The sequence below is a fragment of the Mytilus galloprovincialis genome, chromosome 6 (assembly GCF_965363235.1).
Source record: "Mytilus galloprovincialis chromosome 6, xbMytGall1.hap1.1, whole genome shotgun sequence".
In the NCBI taxonomy this organism is placed as follows: Eukaryota; Metazoa; Mollusca; class Bivalvia; order Mytilida; family Mytilidae; genus Mytilus; species Mytilus galloprovincialis.
Genome location: NC_134843.1, coordinates 28504019 through 28525228, shown reverse-complemented (window position 1 = coordinate 28525228; position 21210 = coordinate 28504019). Strand labels below are relative to the sequence as shown.

The following is a 21210-nucleotide window of genomic DNA, read 5'->3' as shown; positions in this document are numbered from 1 at the left end:
ATTTGTTGCTAGTTCTGGTACTCTTTTGGCTTTGGCATTGTATGCATATAGTTCGTTTTTTATTGTTCCTAAGTCACAAAATCCTATTAATTTCCCGGTTTCAGTACAATAGACCAGTTCTGATTTTATTGTAACTTCATCAAAGAGCAAGCTCACTTCACTTTTCAAATCGTTTTCATCAACTTCATGATCCGTTATAATTCTCTCAATTACATCTGAATTCCATCCACTACCAGCATCTGTGAATTTTGTATAATCTCTTAGAGTATTTTTGCAAGGAGGAGTTAGGATTTTGCTGTTTTTCATCATCTCATATACTGAAGGTGACTTTGCATGAATTGCGATGCACCATGGTAAAAGTATGGGATGCCATCTCATTTGCCTCGAGTCTATTAGGGTTGCTGCTTCAAGCTGCTGATGCTATAGAAGATGTTGTATGGTACCCTTCTGGAAGTTTTGTAACGCAGCATTTTGTTGTCCTGCATTATCTTAACAAATGATGATGAAAGTCGATCCTCCAGTTCAATGCTAATTTTAGTACAGTCAGTCTGTATCTGCTCAACCAGAACATTTATTCTTCTCTTCAAGCCTCTTATTTCAGCACGAGAATTGAGGCATCTTTCTTGCAACATGTTAGGATTCATGTAATCTAGTCTGTGTGTCAGTTTGGGTTTTGACGTGGCGGAACGCAGCCGGGTTCTACACATATATAGAAATGTCCTATACATTTGACAAACATTACATCTGTCATCGCTTGCAGCACAAAGTCGTAAACAGTTAACAGTTCTTACTAGTTTTCTATTTTTGTAGAGCTCTTCTAGTACACTTATTTCTCCTTCGGCATTGACAAAAGTGGCTAGATTTTCTGCATTCAGGTTTCTGCCGATGTCTTCAAAATCATAATTTCCCATGCATACTTTTTTCAAACCTAATATCGCAGGCCCATATTTGTTATATGTTTTTTTTAAGTCAGTGAAAAACTGTACAGAGATAAGTCATTCATAACATGACCCAAAACATTCAAAGTGTGTTCTCCTTTGTTTTTAAACTGAAGTGAAAACTGCACTTCTCCATCATCAATTTTAATAAAATATCTACGACTGCTTTCGTTACAAATAGTGAATCCAAGATTGGCTGCATGTTGCTGGATTTGTTCCCAGTTAATTTCAGGAGTGTTAGATATTTGATAGTTTACATTGATATTAATCGGCTTTACTTTCCGTTTATTTAAGTTCTTTCTCCAGCGCCATAATTTCATTCTGCATGACTCACACATATACTGTGGGTGACTAGTTGTGTCTTGTTTTAAGGCAAGTTTTATATCCCTTGAAAATCTTGATTTATCATATGGCAAATGAATCTTAGTGTGTGGAATAGTAGAACTACATAAACGGAAAAGTTCCTCCATATCAGTTTACTGAAAAAAGTAATGCTTTTCATCATTTGATTCAGTTGTAGTAAAAATTTAACCATCCCCCTTTTGCGTTACCAATGTTAAAAAAAAACAAATAATTACTGACAACTAACTGATTAATTTCAAACAGATGCTATATGACTTACCCCCTCCCTCCCAAAAAAAAAATATGAAAAAAACTAACATAATCGTTTGCATGGACATCATTTTTAATCGCAAATATCTATTTATTATTTATATTCGCATATTTTTTTCTCTGTTATTTGTTTTGTGCATTATCAGGCCAATAGTTTTTCTTTCATATATGATATGGATTTGCTAAAATATGTTAAAGGCTGTACAGTAACCTATAGTTGAAAACTTCTGTTTCATTTGGTCTCTGGTGGAGAGTAGTCTCATTGGCAATCATATCTTCTTAGTTTTATATTGAATTATAATTAATTTCTTGTGAAAGGAAACACATAGTTGTAATCTGCATGTATAATTGAGGTTTACTGCTAACTGCTGTTCAGCCATTACAAATAGTTTTACATTTAATTCTAATGATACAATTTTAAGGACTAGGTTGAAGTTATTTTTAAATTTTGAATTTATTCAAAAGGTGTACATGTAATCTGTGATATAACTTGATACATGCTATATGGAGAGACAATCACGGGCGTATAATTATCCACCTCTCTTAGTGTTTAAAACATTTTCTATACATATGTTAAGTTACATTTTATGATAGAGAAAACCATTAATATTTGTGTTACACTCGATTAAAGTTCACAATCTTTAACTTAAAATTTGAGTTATCAGGCTCCATCAGGCACACTACACGTACATTACATTATTTTCTGCAAACACTCTGCTTCAGAGTCATGTAATCTGCATAACCGGATATTTCCCGATTTCCTAGTTCCATTGATAAAAACATATTAGACAAAACTAAAAATAATCTTACCTACCTACCAATTATAATTTTATTATTGAATAGAAACAGGTGTCGTTATGTAGCGATTCGCAATTAGCCACAGGAGTTTCCGTATTTATTTACATTGGTAGGTAGATTAGGCCCTCGAACAGATCACGTGATAAGATCAGTTTCTGTAAACAATACACGCAAGGGCGGTATCGCAGATACCCCACGAAGGAGTTATCACGTACTTGACATACTGAGGCGGAACCTTTTATTTTCCTGAAGAAATCAGTGGGGTGCGAATGTGCTACTTTTTCGTTGGAGTTCCTGTCAATATAATACTTCCATGATACAATGAATACAAATACTGGTTGATTTTATTTGGAGTATTGAAGATATAACCTTACATTCCATTTTTTAGGCGATGGCAATTATTTGTTTACTTATAATTATATTTTTATCATGAGAAATTCAAAATAAGCAAAAATAGGAGGAGTAACTCTTTTTTGGATTAATAACGAAAATGTTGTTTTTGCTGTTTGAAAAATACTCATCATTTCATTTGGCGAAATTACAAAACCTTTTCAAAAGTACCGAAACAGTGATTGTCCAAAGTAAGTGAGGCTGGTGTTTAAAACTTATTAAATCAACTGCCACACTGGAGGTAAACCAGGGTCAAAATGAAAGTTGTTGTGATGAAGAAGGAAGACTCATTATAAGAGACAGGATATATGATATGCTAGCTTGGACACACTGCTTCATAAATAATGAAATTATGCACACTTGTCAATTATGATTATTTAATGAACCAACAATTATCTTTTATCAAGTATACACAATTGTTTCGGCTTGTGTACAACTATCGCAGTATCAGCATTGTAAATGTAAAAAGTCTAATTGCATCACTAGACTACGCTTGGGAAGTGAGTGAAGAAGCCATAAAATTGTTAAAATATAAGTTATCCCCTTAATTGAATCACAAAAGAAATCAGTTACAAGTTCTAATTGATTGTTGTCAATTAGAAATAAACTTTGTATCATTTGTCCTGTTGTAAAAGCCAACAACATTACCAATTTGAAAGTTAACTTCTTTAATGAAATATTTTTCACTGTCTTCAAAGTTTTTAAGATCGTTAAAACGATATCAATGTACAAATTGACATTATATTTTGGAAACGTAGGTCTTTTGTTAAAAAGTCTCTTCATAAACTACTTCACTTGGACATGTTTTCCAATTTGAACATAAGTTATCAAATACACAAAACTAAACACAGCAGATTTAGCAGTAGTTAAAGCACTGTAACTCAATCCACTTTCAAATAAATTGAAAGAAAACTGTAGAAAATTGTTTATCATGTTTATAGAAGGATTAAATTGATTAATCTTTTCTTAGATACAAAAAACATCCACTTTTGGATATATGACCCATATTGTTTTTGTGTACTTTCTCTCCATGATCCCAGCGTCTTTTGATAAGCCTCTTTCACATAAATTTTCCCTGAGACCAGGAAAACTCCAAATCTATATTTTAAATGATGATTTTGACTTGTTTTCAGATTTTTAAAGATATTTTGAACTTTGAGTAGAATGTAGGGTTGATTGCATACTAAGTTCAGCATCACAGGAAACCAAGTTTGTGTTGAAAATAACGGAGCTACATGTATCACCACTGCTGTTGCTTTTTCGAGACAAGTGTTCTGTAATACTGCACTCAATACACTGAAAGGTGGAAAAATATATGCGTAATAGTACTCACTCCAGTGCAAATAAAACATACTTATAAACCTGTAATTATATTTTGACGCAAATAGGTCAATATCACAAGTTCCAAACTTTTTGATATGAGCAAAAATATTGTCTACTATCATCCATTCCATATCAGCATTTAGCTTTTGCCTGCTGAGTGCAAATGCTTTAATGTTCAACTTTCCTTTTATGAAGAAAACACTTAACCAGATTTTTCTATGCATACACCATAACAACTTCTTTTTAGCTAGTCTATTGAGTGTTGTTTTTCTTCCGCCCATTTTATTCAAATATTTATAGCTGTAGTGTTATCCTGAAATTATTGAACATAACTCTACATGCGAATTTTCACAGAATTGTTTTAAGGCCAATTGAGTGCTTTATAATTTATATGTTTTCGTCTCTCCTCTTTCGACAAAATACCTGATATATCCAAATTGTTTGAAACATCATGTGCACCTTATCCTATCATACTTCTATCTTTTGATTTGAATACAATAGGTTTGAAACTATATGTTAAATTAAGAATCCATCAATTAACAGTCTATACAACCCTTTGAAAGCTTAATTTTCCTATCAACATTCCCTTTATCTATTTTCAACTCAAAGTCTTTTTGTATTTCTAAAGTTTTGTAAAACAAGGGTGCATATAAAACATCATGTTCAACTGCAATTAATTCCCAAATGAGTTAAGCAAATTCATTCACCGTTATAAATTCTTTATTCAACATTTCGACACTTACATTTACAATGTTTGCCACTTTCTTAGCTGTAATTCTAACAGTCATATTAACTGAGTCTATTTCAAAACCAAAAAAATCCTAATTTTTGTAGTTGGTGTAACAACTGATTTCCCATCGTGTATAGTAAATGCTAAGCTATCAAATAACAGCAATACGTTTTTTACATTGCTACTGCATTCTTCATGTGAGTCACCGATGAGTAAAATGTCATCTATATACATGATATATGCACAATTAATATATCCTTCTTTCCTCAAAGAGGAAAGCACTGGTTTTAATAGTTTTGTGAACACTCTAGAAGATGAAGATAAACCGTTTGACATAGCAGTAAACTGAAAAAAAGTTTTCTTTCCATTTAAATATTAAATATTTCCTGTCCTCAAGGCAATTTTTTATACGACCGCAAATATATATTTTTGCGTCGTATAATGGTATCATGCTGTCATTTTCTGCGTCGTCAGCGTCGTCTGCGTCGTCGTCCGAAGACACATGGTTTCCGAATAATAACTTTAGCATATAAGTTAGTAGAAATCAATAAAATTTCAACTCAATGTTTATAAACATAAAAGGAAGGTTGGGATTGATTTTTGGGGTTATGGTCCCAAATGTTTAGGAATGATTGGCCAAAAAAAGGGGCCCAAATAAGCATTTTTGTAGTTTTCAGTCAATAAGTGTTTAAGTGTACACATCTCTTTAATAAATTATATCACAAGTTTCCATACTACAAAAAGATGGTTATGGGAGGTTATGGCTCAAATCATATAGCAATTAGGGGCAAAAACAAGGTTTTTGTTCTGGTTAAAGGACAATTTAAAAGCAATACGAGGGAGGAAGTCCAATTAAAATTAAAGAAAACTGTTATATATATGTTTGATTACTTACCTCTTTTACACTGATTGAAAATTTTGTATTAAGAAATGATGATTGTTTTGAGATGTGTAGCTGTAAATTTATTCTTAGAAGTTACTTTTAATTGAAATTAATTTTAACCATGACTGTATGTCGTTTTATATTTTAATGATTTATGATGTATTTAAATGAGTAGTTATTTATTTGAATTGAGATTATTTTTGGAATAAGGGAAAGGGTGAGGTAAAACAAATGGGGGGGGGGGTAACATTTTCTCATTTCAGATTTTAGAATTTAAAAAGAATTTTTTTTCAAATATTTTTTTGAGGGGATTAATATTCATAGTGTATAAAAAAAATTTATGTTCATTAGACCACATTCATTCTGTGTCAGAGACCTCTGCTGTGTCAACTATTTAATCACAATCCAATTTCAGAACTGTATCAAGTTTGAATGTTTTGTCCATACTTGCCACAACTGTTCAGGATTTGACCTCTACGGTCTTTTAAAGCTGCACCCTACGGAGCATCTGGTTAGACTATAAAAGGCATCTTTAATGTCCAGTCTAGAAAAGAGGCAGTTTTGTTTAACTAATTCTATAGCTGACTTGAAAGTTTCCATTTTAAAATGTTTATGCTCTAAATGTTCATTTAAATTACATAAATTGAGTCTGAGATCCATCAGGTTTAGGTCTAATAAATATGTGTGATACAATTTCCCCAAATTGATGGTTAGTTAGATCACACTTTTAGTCAACAAATTTGATAGCAGATCGTCAATGATGAGTTGCTCAGTGTCATTGAATTTTATTTTTTTACGTGATCATTTATTACAAGGTTCAGTCTCAAATTCTAAGTGATCAACTTAAGACACAATGTTCAAGAGGTTTATGTCACTTGTAATGTTTTTTTTTCAAAACTGGTAAACAGTTTAAAATTTGTCCTGTTATAAAATTGGCAGGTATATTTTCAAGACAATGTAATTCATTAACCATAAAAGTACTTACATTATCTTGTGTAACTAGTGTTTCTTGTTGCCCAGATTTCCCTTGCCTTTTCTTGTTTTTCTGTCCTTCTCGGTTCATCTGGGCTCGTTTGGCCAAAAAAGAACGTTTAAAGCCACTGCAATAACCACTGTTAAAACCATTGCTCTTATCATTGTCCCTGTTTGATTTCTCAGGCTCTCTAGTTTTTTCTTTGCCAAAACCTTTAACAGATCCAATCTTTTTCCCGAGTTTGACACTATCATCAATTTCTTTTATTCTTTTTTTAGTCCTTCATTCTTTTTTCCAGGTCTCCCTGTTCATCAAATTGTACTTCTTGTCAAGTGCTTGAGTCAGTAATCTTTTTGGCTGACTAGATATGTCTCTGTGTGCATACAGTAACATATTCATAGGTGCCAATTCAAAATTTTCTTCAGATTCATCTGTTGAACTTTTCAAACAGCAAAACCAGAGGAATCATCCCATTTTCTAAATATCCTGGCGTTCTCTAAAAATTACGATCCAAGTCCTTCAAACGTTTGTCAGTTTCTTTCGAAGTCCACAATACTTTATTGACCTTAGGGGTCATCCATAATTGTCAACCATTTTCCAAAGTGTACCAAACGTACACTTTTTCAGACCCCCCACCCTCCCTCAAAAAGTGTACATCAACCATTTTCAGATTTCAAGAGAGGAATCAATCATTCTTAATAAAAAGAAGATCCTGTTTATTATATTTTAGTTTAATATAGAAATTTGCATTGAAAACAAACTGTTTTATTTGATGACATCTATCTGTGATGCTTGTGTTTTGTTAGAATAAAGAGTTCAAAGATAAGGGTTTCCCCTATCACACAGTGGGAAATCCAATGAAAAAGAGCACTTAGAGCATGCAAAATATTAACAAAAGGGCACATAAACTATGCTAAGAATCAAAGAAAGGGAAATGATTGGTTATATTGCATTGGTAAAGTATGGATTGACAGTTGTTGATGGAATCAGAGCTTAAAACAGCAATCAATAAAAGTGTAATGTTTTATAGCGAACCCTATGATAGTTTTCCATAGATTCACCTGCAAGTTACCTGTCGATTTAAACTTTTGGCAGTTCTATTGTCCCATCTAACAAATACAACAGGTATTGTTCTCTGTGTAGTTTATTCACTGGGACCTTTAAATTTCTTCTAGGAGAAATATATCACTCATTGATTAATATACCTGACCAAAAAATTGAACTGTCAATGATGAAAAAATACTTATACCAATACTAAGAAAGGACTCACAAAACTGCATGTGGTGTTGTATTTATTCAATACCTAAAACTAGTTTTTAATGTGTTCAATATTAATAATGATTTAAAACTAAAAAGTTGATTTCTGATCAAATATTCAATAAATATTTTTGTGTGTTTGATAAATAAAAATTTGAATATTATTATTTTTAAATTAAGGTCTTCATAAACATAGTATATAAATTAACAACAACAAAAGCATGCAAATTCATTAGAAAATACTAAAAAATGTGTCTAAAATAAACTTTTTATTATTAAATCAGATTTTATATTGAACAGATTGAAAATATATTAATGATATATTGAATAAATACAATATTGCATACAGTTTATGTGAGTTTATAGAAGTATTTCAATAAAAAAACAGATAATTTTTTGGTCAGGTAAATTAATCAATGAGTGATATATTTCTCCTAGAAGAAATTTAAAGGTCCTGGTGAATAAACTATACAGAGAACAATACCTGTTGTATTTGTTAGATGGGACAATAGAACTTACAAAAGTTTAAATCGACAGGTAACTTGCAGGTGAATCTATGCAAAACTATCATAGGGTTCGCAATAAAACATTTTAAGTTTTGAAATTTCCCACCTGTATTTCTATTCAAAAGGTCCCAAAATATGCCATTCATGCACTGTTATCGTTTATGTATATATACTGTAACGTGTACATATATTGGATAATTTTTAAGGTTAAGGTTAACTTCATATGGAGGTGCTCCTAATTAAAGGAGGCTTATACTAAGAAAAATAAGTTTACTTCCGGTTTACTGGTTTACTGTTTTGGAATACATTACAAGGAAATTAATCGAAGGACCAGTTTAAAATCTTTTCACAAAATGGCGTCTTGTCAAAATCTAAACATTCAAAGAATTCAGTGTTTCCATCAGTTTTGTTTATTAAACAGAGTGAAACGATAACGATCTATAATAAAGCAGGTGAAATTGACAATTTTTTTTTAGGGGTTCAATTTTTTTTCAAATTTTTTTTATAAAGTTTCAAGAAGAAATCTTAAATTGCACAGTATTGCGCAATAGTTTTGTAATATCATGATATTTGTTTTGTGACAAAAATTCCTCTGCCATTGTCGTGTAAAAACACGTGCCCTCGCTTTTGCAGAAATTGATAACAAAGAAATTATCTGTAATATGTTATTTTTAACCGTATTCCCAAGATATCTAGTTCCTAAAATCATATACAGTCCTTGGATGGTGTAAACTTCCCACTAACACCATACGCCATTACACCATACACCATACACCCTTACACCATACACCTTGTACCATTACACCATACACGTTACACCTTTGCACCATACACCTTACACATTACACCATGCACCATTCCCCATTCTATCTCCACGATCCGAAATTACCCATAATGCAATTAAATTTCAAATATTAAGATTATTATTGTTGTTTATGTTTACAATTCGAAAATATAAAATAAAAAGAACTTCGTTTTCAACCAATGAAATGTCGCACACCATCATTCACACCATTTCCGATAGCACGTTACACAATCACATCATTCCCCAAACACCATTACACAATTCCCCTTACACCATACACCATAGCACCATACACCTTACTCCATTACACCATATGCCATACACCATTACACCATATGACATACACCATTACACCATACACGTTTTTTTTTTAAAGTTTACACCATCCAAGGGCTGTATATCCCAAATTAAATTCAATTTCCTGAAACTTCACAGAATTAAAACCATAATTCGAATAGATTTTTCCCACAAAATAAAAATCTAATTTGATTATGAAAGGATCAACCTCGTTCTGATTTGTGTCACGTGATCAATTATTCACTCATGTGATTCTGGGTAGATTGGAATTATTAAATACATTTTTTTGGTCATATATTGGTATCACGTTGTCGTCGTCGTCGTCGTCTTCAGCGTTTTCTGAAGACGGATGATTTCCGGATAATAACTTTAGTATAAGTGAATAAAAATCAATAAAATGTTAACACAAGGTTGATAACAACTAAAGGCAGGTTGGGATTGATTGAAGTGTGTTTTGTTCCCTACATTTTAGAAAAAGGGACCAAAAAGGGGGACAAATAAGCATTTTTCTTGGTTTTCACACAATAACTTTAGTATAAGTAAATAGAAATCAATGAAATTTCAACACAAGGTTTATGACCAAAACAGGAAGGTTGGGATTAATTTTGGGAATTTTTGTCCCAACAGTTTATGAATTAATTTTGGTCACAACAGGTTAGGAATTAGGGGCCACAAAGGGTCCCAACTAAGTTTTGATCTTGGTTTTCACACAATAACTTAAATACTTTACAATAAACTCAGTAAAAGATAAGATGAAATATTTGTATGCAGATGACAAAAAATAATGTTATGAATAACAAATGTGAATATCAGTTTTCAAAGAATGGAATATTTTTGATAGATAACTTAATTAGTTAAGTACACACATGTATATTACTTTACACGTTCATAGTATACATGTAATAAATGAAAATGCTGTATTTACTATACTGAAGTAGTATTCAATGTCTAGATAAATTGTATCGAAAACTCACCACTATTCTATCTCACTCTCTTTCTTTCGCTCTTTCTCTTTTTTTTTCTTTCTCTCTCTCTCTCCGGTGTTCAGACTGCTTTACTCTGTCTTACATTGTATATTTGAAAACACAAATTGCTTTCTAATAGAAAGATGTATCCATTAGATAGTATCAACAGATTTATATATTATATATTGCTACTCTATTTGTGTACTAAGTATATTATGTATGCTGTAAATTGGAAATTATAAATAAAAATAGTAAATGAGGCGGAGGAAGTTATGTTTGTTGTTTCTTTAATTTCTAGTTCTTGTGGATATATTAATGGAACCCAATCAGAAAAGTTTGGATTGTTAATGGAAAGAACATCATCAATATATCTGATTGCGAAATAAAATGACTTGGATTCTTTGATCTTTTTGTTTTTGACTAGTGTCTGAAGGAACTCCGAGTTATATGAAAAAAAGACAAGGTCAGCATAGAGGCACACAGTTCGTTCCCATAGGAATGCCGACAATTTGTTGTAAAAGTCTTCCTCCAAATTCAACAAATAAGTTGTCAAGAAGAAAATCCAGCGCACTGATAAATTATTCCTCTGTGTAGCATTTTTTACCGTTTGTTCAGTCCCTCAGTCCTATGATACAAAAGAGGGGGAGTGGAAGATCTAGTTAACAGGAAGTAAATCCAGAGATATAAACAAAATCATGGAATAAAACCCGCTGTGAAAAGTTAAGACAAGTAAACTACCAGGATCCGTAAAACAAAAAGGGGGAACGAGGGGAAGAACTCATCATTTGCAATAAGCATGAACTAACCGAAGGCATGGAGACACATATCGAGCATGAAAAGAATAATCAGAATCTAAACGGGCAACCAAAAATATTATTAAGAACTGAGTTACTATTTTAAAGAAAAATTAACCCATACAATTATTACAGATGCATTGTCTGAATAATGGGCTGTCTGAATAAAGAGCTGTCATAATAATGGTTAACGGACAAAAGGGATGTCACCTTTGTAACTGACACCTGATGAAAAAAAGGGGGGTCAGTATTCCTCTACACTTGAATTCCTTTGTTTTTTTTTAAACTAAATTCATTGTAAAAAATGTAAAAAGTAAGTCACTAAATGGAGTTTGTAAGTTTTGCTTTGATACTTTTTTTCTTCCACCTCAGATTTATCGTCTCTTTGATAAGTATGTGAAATTCTGTTAATTCTGTTTGAATGATAGAACAACTCATATTAACACTTTCATTATGCCCATATAAATAAAATTGAGATGATATTACCATTCAGAAAATACAAATTAATGTTTCAGCCAATATACCATCAAGTGTCAGCTTAAAAAATGTTGGGTTGGACAAGAAATTAAATGGTATAGAGGGACAAAATCTGATAATAAGATGTTCTGTAGTAGGTGGAGACCCTGCACCTGATGTGAAGTTACTGATATCACAATCTGTTGTTACAGTAGCTAAGTACTCCGTACAGTATACATTATCATCTGTAATCAGATCTTATGATGGTCAGAATGTACAGTGTTTGGCAGGATATGAAGAGATTCATTACTATCCATTAAATGATTCAGCAAGAATTTATCTGAAATGTAAGTAGATTTTATAAATGATAAGAAAATCTAAAACTAATCTAAAAAAACATATTGGTTTTAAGAAAAATTATTACTTTTGGAAAAAATGACAAATTCAGTTATAGGCATGATATTTCGTCTTGTTCTTGTTCTTGTTCTTCTTGTTTTTGTTTTTGTTCTTCTTGTTCTTGTTCTTGTTCTTGTTCTTGTTCTTCTTCTAGCCAAATTTCTTATATAAATGACTGAATGGTGTATTTGTCTAGGAATTGGTTTTTGGAATTGTAAACAATTATTTTTCAGTTTTTCATTATCTGCTCTTTTCCATAGGTGTGAAAATTGAATATTTCTTGATCTAGTAATTTTAACATGGTCCCTCACTCCTAAGTTACTTAATGTGAACCTTCAAGTTGGATCTGACAGTAAACTTTAACCAAAGAAAAAAAATGTTACATAAAATGTGTATAACAATTCACAATCTGTGTGTTGGTCATCCAATAGCAGGTGTAAGTTATGGCTAGTTTTTTGTTACATATCAACTTGAAACTTTGTACTCATATTCTTTCTAAATCGGTGAACTGTTTAATGTTTACTTGAATAAGGATTTTGTCCAAAAATACATGACGCACTAAAAAGGAAAAAAAGATAGTGAAAGCATGGCATAGTGCATAACGGACACATATATTTCATTATTATTTTCAGTAAAGCCGTATCATCCTAGATTCAGCTCTGATTCAGTTAACACAGAGGAGAATAAACCACTGGTAATATCATGTACATCAACTGGAAGCCGTCCAAAGGCTTCAATATACTGGTTACTTGGAGATGGTAAAACTAATATTACAGCAAATGTAACACAATTATCACCATCTCATGATCCAACAACCGACACATATAGTGTAACATCTACATTAACATACAGTATGGATAGAATATATAATGGTCAATACATGATTTGTGGATCAAGGAATGAAGCCACATTGGAACAAGGAGGTGGTGTTGAGACTTCTAAAACACTTAATATTACATGTAAGTTAAGAGCCATATTTTAAGTCTTTTGTAAATTACAAAAATGTTTAGTAGAAGACAGTATATTGTTTGTTCATAAAAACCTCAGTGGCGATTAGATTACTTATGCCTTGTTTGTGGTTAAGATTTTTCATAAACTTAAAATAAAATTTCAATGTCATGTAGTATATAGATGCATCTCTGATTGGCGGATTTTAACTGAGGCTTCTCCTATTAATAACTAGTATGTCATTGTTCATTGACTTTGATCAAATTGATAACGCATGAAAGTCCTAGAATAGCCTTGGATTTCTTAGCATCTCAACGACTGAACAAAGTTTAGTATTTTCAAAAAATATAATTAAGCATCTTTGGGGATAATGTAATTAACAAAATGATCATCTGACGTAGTAAAATAGGAATCATAAGGTTATTAGTCCTAACATAATTAGTTATTCGGAATTCTATAACAAGGTAGTTTGCTCAAATGAAGATATGTGCAATCAAAAGGACCACAGAAACCACTGGACTAGTGACCATATAACCCTTTGACTTATTTTTGATAAAAGCAGTCTTCAAAGTCTTATTGACAATTAATATACACTAAATTGCATCCAATACCACAAGACTTATATCCATATAACTGTTTGTAAAAAAAAACATATTTTGGTGAAAAGAAGTTTTTTTTAATACATGTACTTAAAGAAAGTCTTTTGGAGAAATACTACTCTAAACTAAATGGAAACTAAAATGAACCCCACAGTTGTTGTGACGTCATTCTATTGTTGTATCTGTTCTTTATTTCAGTGATTGGACAATCATTTCTCTATAAGAAACCATAATCCTACCTTTAACTGTCCAATATTTTTAAGAATAGCCCTACTGTTTCCTAAAAATATTGGAGAACTGAAGGTAGCATAATTGATTCTTACATGTAGCTGATAGTTAAAAAAAACCGAAGAACAAAATCAATCAATAACATTTACCACAATCGTATTGTGTCAAGAATTGTATCAACAACAATAAACACGACCTTTGTACACAGTGCGAAACCAAGAACTAACTTCATGAACTAGGGGGTCACAATAGTTTTTATATTTTTCAAGTATCGGCGTTGAATTACAAGATTTTTTATTGCTAATATTAATGATTGAACGTGCATTTATAATGCAGCACTTCACCGATCAACGACGGCGAATATGAGAAACAGAACTATATGTTAAACAATTCAATCTTTTGTCCGATTCACACTTTGTTCGTAGTTGTCTTTTTTAAACGTGGGTGCTAGACTAATCATATCTTAAGATATTACAAAACTAAATAATTTAAATAAGATTTAGACAATTTTGAATTGTGTTTAATAAATTTGAGCATAGAACCTTTTCTGGCATTAAATTGATTGAAAAATGGGGATTAATACATGCGTTTTTACTATATGTAACATCAAAATACTAAATCGATTGATTATGTCCAATGTACTTTCCCAACAGTTTCTGACACTTCACTTTAGTTTAGATAACAGAGGTAACATTAATTGAGGGCAACTGTTTTGTTACTCACAGAACAAATAGTGTACACCCGCAACCATTCCTTGTTATGAAAGAAAAAACAAAGCTTTTTTTGCAAAGGGAAAAGAGACAAAACTATGTTTTATATCATAAAAAACCCACAAGGGTCATCAATATACAAACAAACGGGAAAAGAGCAACACGACATCGAATGACCCCCCTAGAAAGGCGGATACATAGGTGGTACCGATTATGTAAACAATAATCGTCTCTTGCAAGACACGAGCAGAGATGAATTGTGGTGAACGAGGAAGAAAAGAGGAGTCTGCTACATACTATCATACGGGAAAATTGTGAATATATGTTTTCATGAATGGTAGGTGAAAAGGTCTGATCGATTTATAGATCTTTGGACATTTCATGACGATGAATTAAGATTGATTAATTGTTGGTTGATTAACGTCCAGTGGCAAATATGTCATGTCTTTTTTTCTGCGCATGCCTGAAAGGAACAGACGTGTTTTTTAGGCTCCGATAAAATAATGTGATTTTCACAAGAAAACAGCTTCCATATGTGACTTTATCATGTTTTAGTGCCTTTAGTTCAGTGTGTGTACGATACGGACATCAACTATATGAATCTTGAATCACATGTAACTTAATGAACTACGATATGTGAACAGATATAATGTTTCAATAGTACCATTCGAGTGCACCTTTTAAAAGTAAACAAACAAACAAACATTCCGTTGATGATATAGACTATGTTACTCGAGCGTCTGTCATTGAAAACCAAACTTGAAATAAAAAACATTTGTGTCCAACACTTTTGAAGAATTCAAATACAGTTTAATGCAGGGTGATGAATGCAATACACCTGAGTCTTTAAATTTAAAAAAGCGAAGACGTAGAAACTCATCCAGACCATCCCCCCAAAACACACAGATTGCAAAAAAAAAAAAAAAATCTTATCAGAAGTACTGACCTTGATAGCTGTACTGATAGCATGGCAGCGACCAACCAACAACCCATTGTTAGCATTAGTGATAGTGACATCGCTAAAATAGCTATAGCAGTAAAGCAAATTTTGACTGATGATTTCAAAGCCCTTATTGAAGAAAAACAGAGGCCTATCCTCTTCGAACTAGCCGAAATAAAACAAAAGCAAACTGAATTAGAATTCTCCTATGGAGAAGATGTCAAAAACTATAAAAACCAGATAGACTATCTGCAAATTAAATGTGATGAGCTAGAACAGCACAGCAGGAAGCAGTGTGTAAGGCTTAGCGGTGTACCATATACTTTAGGTGAAAATACTAATACAAATATTATAGAAATCGCCAATAAATTAGGTGTTGATATGCAGCCAAATGACATACTGATTAGTCATCGTACAGGGAGAGCTAAACCTAGACAGATTATAGCTCGAATTCCAAACCATAATTTAAAAAAGAAACTACTGAAGGCATCCAAACAACTAAAAGACAGACCTGACCTACAAGGTATTTCTATTAACCAAGACCTAACCGTAGCAAGAAGTGGTATAGCTTACGAAGCACGACAGTTAGTTAGAAGGAAGAAAATCAAGTCAACTTTTGTGGTAGATGGTAAAATATATGTATATGACTTATCAGAAACTAGACATGTTATCCGGAACGAAATTGAATTCTCCAAGATGTTGAGCGTATGCCATATCGACACAGACATCTCAGATGATGAATCTACACCTGAAAAACAACCTGTATCTGATGAAGTAGTGATGGGAAATGGGAACTGAATCTATCCTGAACGTTTATGTTTTTTTAGCAAACCACTATCTTTATATATAAGATATTACTTGTATTAAATCTCAGTCTGAAATAGTAATTTGAAACTGTTCTGAGTAAAGAATATTATTTTTCATTTTTGAAACATCTGCAACTGTAATGTTGGGTCTGTTCGAATGTCTTTTCTTGATTTATTGTCAAGAACTGGTTCTCTTTCTACATTTTATTAGTTTAATTCGAATATGTTAATACAAGTTGTCTCCTTAGACAAATGATAATATAAGGCAGCATTCATTAAGTATTATGCACTGCTAAAACTTTTGAAAAGATATTTTCATAAAGTTCATATTATTCTACTTTAAGATGAATGAAAAAAAAAAATAAACAGACTAAGCCAACATTCAGATTTTTCTGTATTCCTTGACATTATTATTTTGATTTGAAACATACCAATTACAAGAACTAAATCTTCTATTTTGTTTGAAATTCCTTGTTTTTTTTTTGTTTTTTTTTCTGTTTGTTTGTTTGTTTGTTTGTTTGTTTGTTTGTTTTTTATTTGTTTTATTTATTTGTTTGTTTTTTTTTTTTGGGGGGGGAGGTATTGATTGTTTGTTTGTTTGTTTTTTCTTTTCCATTTTATCATAGGAATATTTGCATTTAATACCTTGTCCATACTCATTCAAAAAGATTCAAAATTTTTTTAATTTTTTTGTTGTTGTCCAGTACATAAACTGAAAACATATGGAAAGATCCTATACTAAGTTGGATCTTTATAAGTAAAGTCACATTGGAAGGCCTTAACCAACAACTAAACAAAATTTGTGTATATATGTTTATCTTGTTCTTTTTATTTTATTTTGTTTTATATGCCTGTTCTGTGGTTTGCCATGCTTTATGTCTGTTTGAAATTGTTTATTATATTGTTGAAGCCCCACCCTTGTACTCTATACCGTCATTTTTTTATAACTTTATATGTCTACTGATATAACTACTTATAGAATAGGGGTGGGGTTAAATTATACGAGGTCAACTCGACTTCATCATAAAAAATGTATTGACATGAATACTGTTGTTCTTGTATTACTTATGCTTCGATATGGTTATTTAGGGATCACAATTGCTCTATTATATACTGTTATTTTTGAATTAGATCAACTTACCATAACACCATTTTCAAGTACACGATTAACTACCAAAGTGTGTAAAGACGTATCAAGATGCCTTTTTGTAAAAACTGAGCTTATTTGTTATTTTATATTTCTTGTAGTTTTTATGATATTGCTTTCTGGTGATATTGAAACAAATCCTGGGCCATCATTTTCAAATGATTTTAGCCTAAATGATTCAGTTTCGAATTTAGATCTGCGCGATTTGATCACATTTACTTGCATTAATATTCAAAGTGTTAAATCAAAACTTGATATTTTGGAGGCAGAGCTTGGGGATAGAGATATAATTATGTTAACAAAATCTTGGTTAAATCCGAATATATCCGACAATTCAGTTGCATTATCAAACTTTAAGGCTCCTTATCGTAACGACAGAGAAGGTGATAAGCTTGGAGGGGGTGTCATGATTTATGTAAAACAAAATATCCCAAGTAAGCGACGAAATTATCTAGAAATCAATACTCTCGAATGCTTATGGGTTGAAGTAGTAGTTAAGGATTGTAAAGTTTTGTTTGGCCTATTTTACAGACCTCCAGATTCACCATATCATATTTGGAATCATATAAATCAGTCAATCGAAAACGCAGTAAACAGCGGTATAAAAAATATTGTGGTCATGGGTGACTTCAACGAAAACTTACTACTGGCCAACCGTAATAATTTAAAAAAACATATTATTAGATAATGGTATGCACCAAGCAATTACCGAGCCAACATTTTATTGTGAGAATTCCTCATCACTTCTCGACCCCCTTATAGTTAATGATATCCATATTCTTTCATATCACGAAGTGAGTGAAAATATTTTAGAAGCAAACACTAGGTTCCATTGTCCAGTAAGTGGAATACTGAATTTGCACAAACCGAAATACACCCAATTTAAACGTAAAGTTTGGGATTTTGAAAAAGGGGACTACGATCGCTACTGCGAGGAGTTAAGATAAGTTGACTGGGACACAATACTTGATACAAATTTAAATAATGCAGTCTCCATTGTTACACAAAGAATTATAGATGCTGCTAACAAGCATATTCCAAGTAAACTTATTGTTGTTCGCACGAAAGATCCTCCTTGGATGACGTCACTTATAAGGAGACAAATTCGTAAACGGAAACGTTCACACAAAAAAGCAAAAAAATACAATACTGCTGAGTCTTGGGCAAACTTTAAGAAAATTAGGAATGAATGCGTAAACTTGATTAAACTAGCAAAAACCCATCATTTTGAAAAACAATGTGAATCATTACATTTAAACGTAGATTCCATTAAGAATTGGTGGAAAAAATTGCGAACCTGGCTGGATTTCCTTCCAAATCCTCAGACTACCCCCCTATTTTATTAAATGATACCTACTTAGACGATAATAAGGATAAAGCAAATGCATTTAATCGTTTTTTTTGTGATCATTCGAGTGTTGATGACTCATCTGCAAATATCCCAGAACTAAATTTAGATGAAATCATACATACATTAGATAATATAATTATAACGCAAGATGAAGTTTATGACCAACTTCTCTTGTTAGATGTGTCTAAGGCAACAGGCCCCGATAGCATTAGTCCAAGATTTCTTAAATATGCTGCTTTAGAATTAAGCTATCCCCTGGCTCTGTTGTTCAATAAGTCACTTCAATTATGCACTTATCCGTATGAATGGAAAATAGCAAATGTGATACCAGTTTTTAAGAGTGGTTCTCAAGAAATTTTATCAATCTATAGACCAATCTCTCTGTTATCTATTATTGGTAAAACGATGGAAAAATGTGTTTTTAAATATTTATTTAATTTCCTTTCTTGTTATAAAATTATTACAAACTTGCAATCAGGTTTTATGCCTGGAGATAGTACTGTTAATCAACTTATTTATATTACAAACGATATCGCTAAAGCCCTTGATGTTGGAAAGGAAATAAGAGTTGTGTTTTGTGATATCAGTAAAGCGTTTGACCGGGTCTGGCATGAAGGCTTCCTTCATAAACTAGAAAAATATGGAATAAGAGGGGACTTATTAAAATGGTTTAAAAGTTATTTATCTGAAAGAAGACAAAGAGTTGTCATAGGAGGACAGACCTCTGATGTGTATAGCATTAATGCAGGTGTCCCCCAGGGCTCAATTTTAGGACCTGTATTATTTTTACTATTCATAAAGATATTGTATGTGACATATCATGCAACATCAGACTTTTTGCTGACGATACGTCATTATATATAGTTGTTGAGGACGAGTATGCTACATCTGAATTGATGAATTCTGATATAGAATAAATTCACCAATGGTCTCAACAATGGCTTGTTAATTTTAATCCAAGAAAAACTGAAACCATGACCATATCTAGAAAAAGAGCAAAACCCCATAATCCACCAATATATATGAATGATACACTGATACAAGAGGTTGAAGAACATAAACATTTAGGGTTAATTTTTCAAGAAAACGGTTGTTGGGAAAGTCATGTAAACTATATTATTGATAGAGCTACGCCTCGCTTAAATCTTATGAGGAGTTTAAAGTTTAAGCTATCGCGTAATAATCTACAAGTTATATATATCAGTTTTATCAGGCCTATTCTTGAATATGCGGATACTGTGTGGGATAATATACCAATTTATTTAAAGGACAAACTAGAGAGCATTCAAATAGAAGCGGCTCGTATAGTCACAGGTGCCACTAAGCTTTGCTCTAAATCTAATCTTTATAATGATACTGGTTGGGTATCTCTGAGTGAAAGAAGATCCAGACATAAAATTATTAAAGGAGTAGGTCCGGTAAGGACTCATTTTGGCCTCAAATTTCAGTTTCATCTGAAGAAAGATTTTGACCACTTTTTAAACACTTAAGTGTCTATTTCACATGATTCAATTAGTTTATGTGAAAGATTTTAACTGATTAAGTTATTAAAAACGATCCGATTGAAGCTCAAATATGAAAAATCTCTCAAATATGCCAAAAAACGTCACTTTTCAGATCGTTTTTGTCAAAAATGAAAGTGGCCGCATCCGTGTTCATCCACAACTTTTATATATGTTATGTATTATCATAAAATACAACTTACATTGCAATATTAAGGATGAACACGAATGCGGCCACTTTTGTTTTACACGGAAACCGTCTAAAATTTAACTAAAATGATAGAATTTTGAAGATTTCAGTAATTTAGCATGACTTAATGGTGCTACAACCCGATATATGTGCATTGTATTGTCAAAAACAGCCCATATTTATGTAGCAGAAGCATTCAACTGTCCAATAAATAACTAAAAGTTTAAATTTTAACAATTTTGTAAAACTGTTATATTTTTGGGCCAAAAATGGGCCTTACCGGACCTACTCCTTTCACGAAATGTTTCATGATCAAGCTCCTAATTATCTCTGTAGTCTCGTACCTCAACAACTATATCAAGTCTATAACTATAATACTAGAAGTGCATTTAATGTCCAAAATATGAACTGTAGAACTACCTTTTATCAAAACTCTTTCCTACCATCTGTTATTCGTGAATGGAACAGGCTTCCACAAGACGTTAGATGTAATCCATCAAAATTTACACTTAAAAATTACATAAATCGAGATACTAAGAAAGTCCCTTCATATTATAATACTGGTTGTAGAAAAGGCCAAATACTTCACGCCAGACTCCGGTTGAACTGCAGTGGCTTAAATGAACACCTTTTCCAGAAAAATATTGTTCTTTCAAGCCTGTGTAA

The 21210-nt window shown here is 32.0% G+C and overlaps 1 protein-coding gene across 1 annotated transcript in view; it reads left to right on the top strand.

Moving 5' to 3' along the window:
• Positions 1–10975: 10975 nt before the first annotated feature.
• Positions 10976–21210, top strand: part of LOC143078475 (uncharacterized) — a 45803-nt gene continuing 35568 nt past the window's right edge. Inside the window, exons 1-3 of the mRNA XM_076253334.1 lie at positions 10976–10991; positions 11787–12074; positions 12756–13082. Of these exons, the coding sequence (XP_076109449.1) occupies positions 10976–10991; positions 11787–12074; positions 12756–13082 (631 nt within the window). The remainder of the gene's footprint in view (positions 10992–11786; positions 12075–12755; positions 13083–21210) is intronic.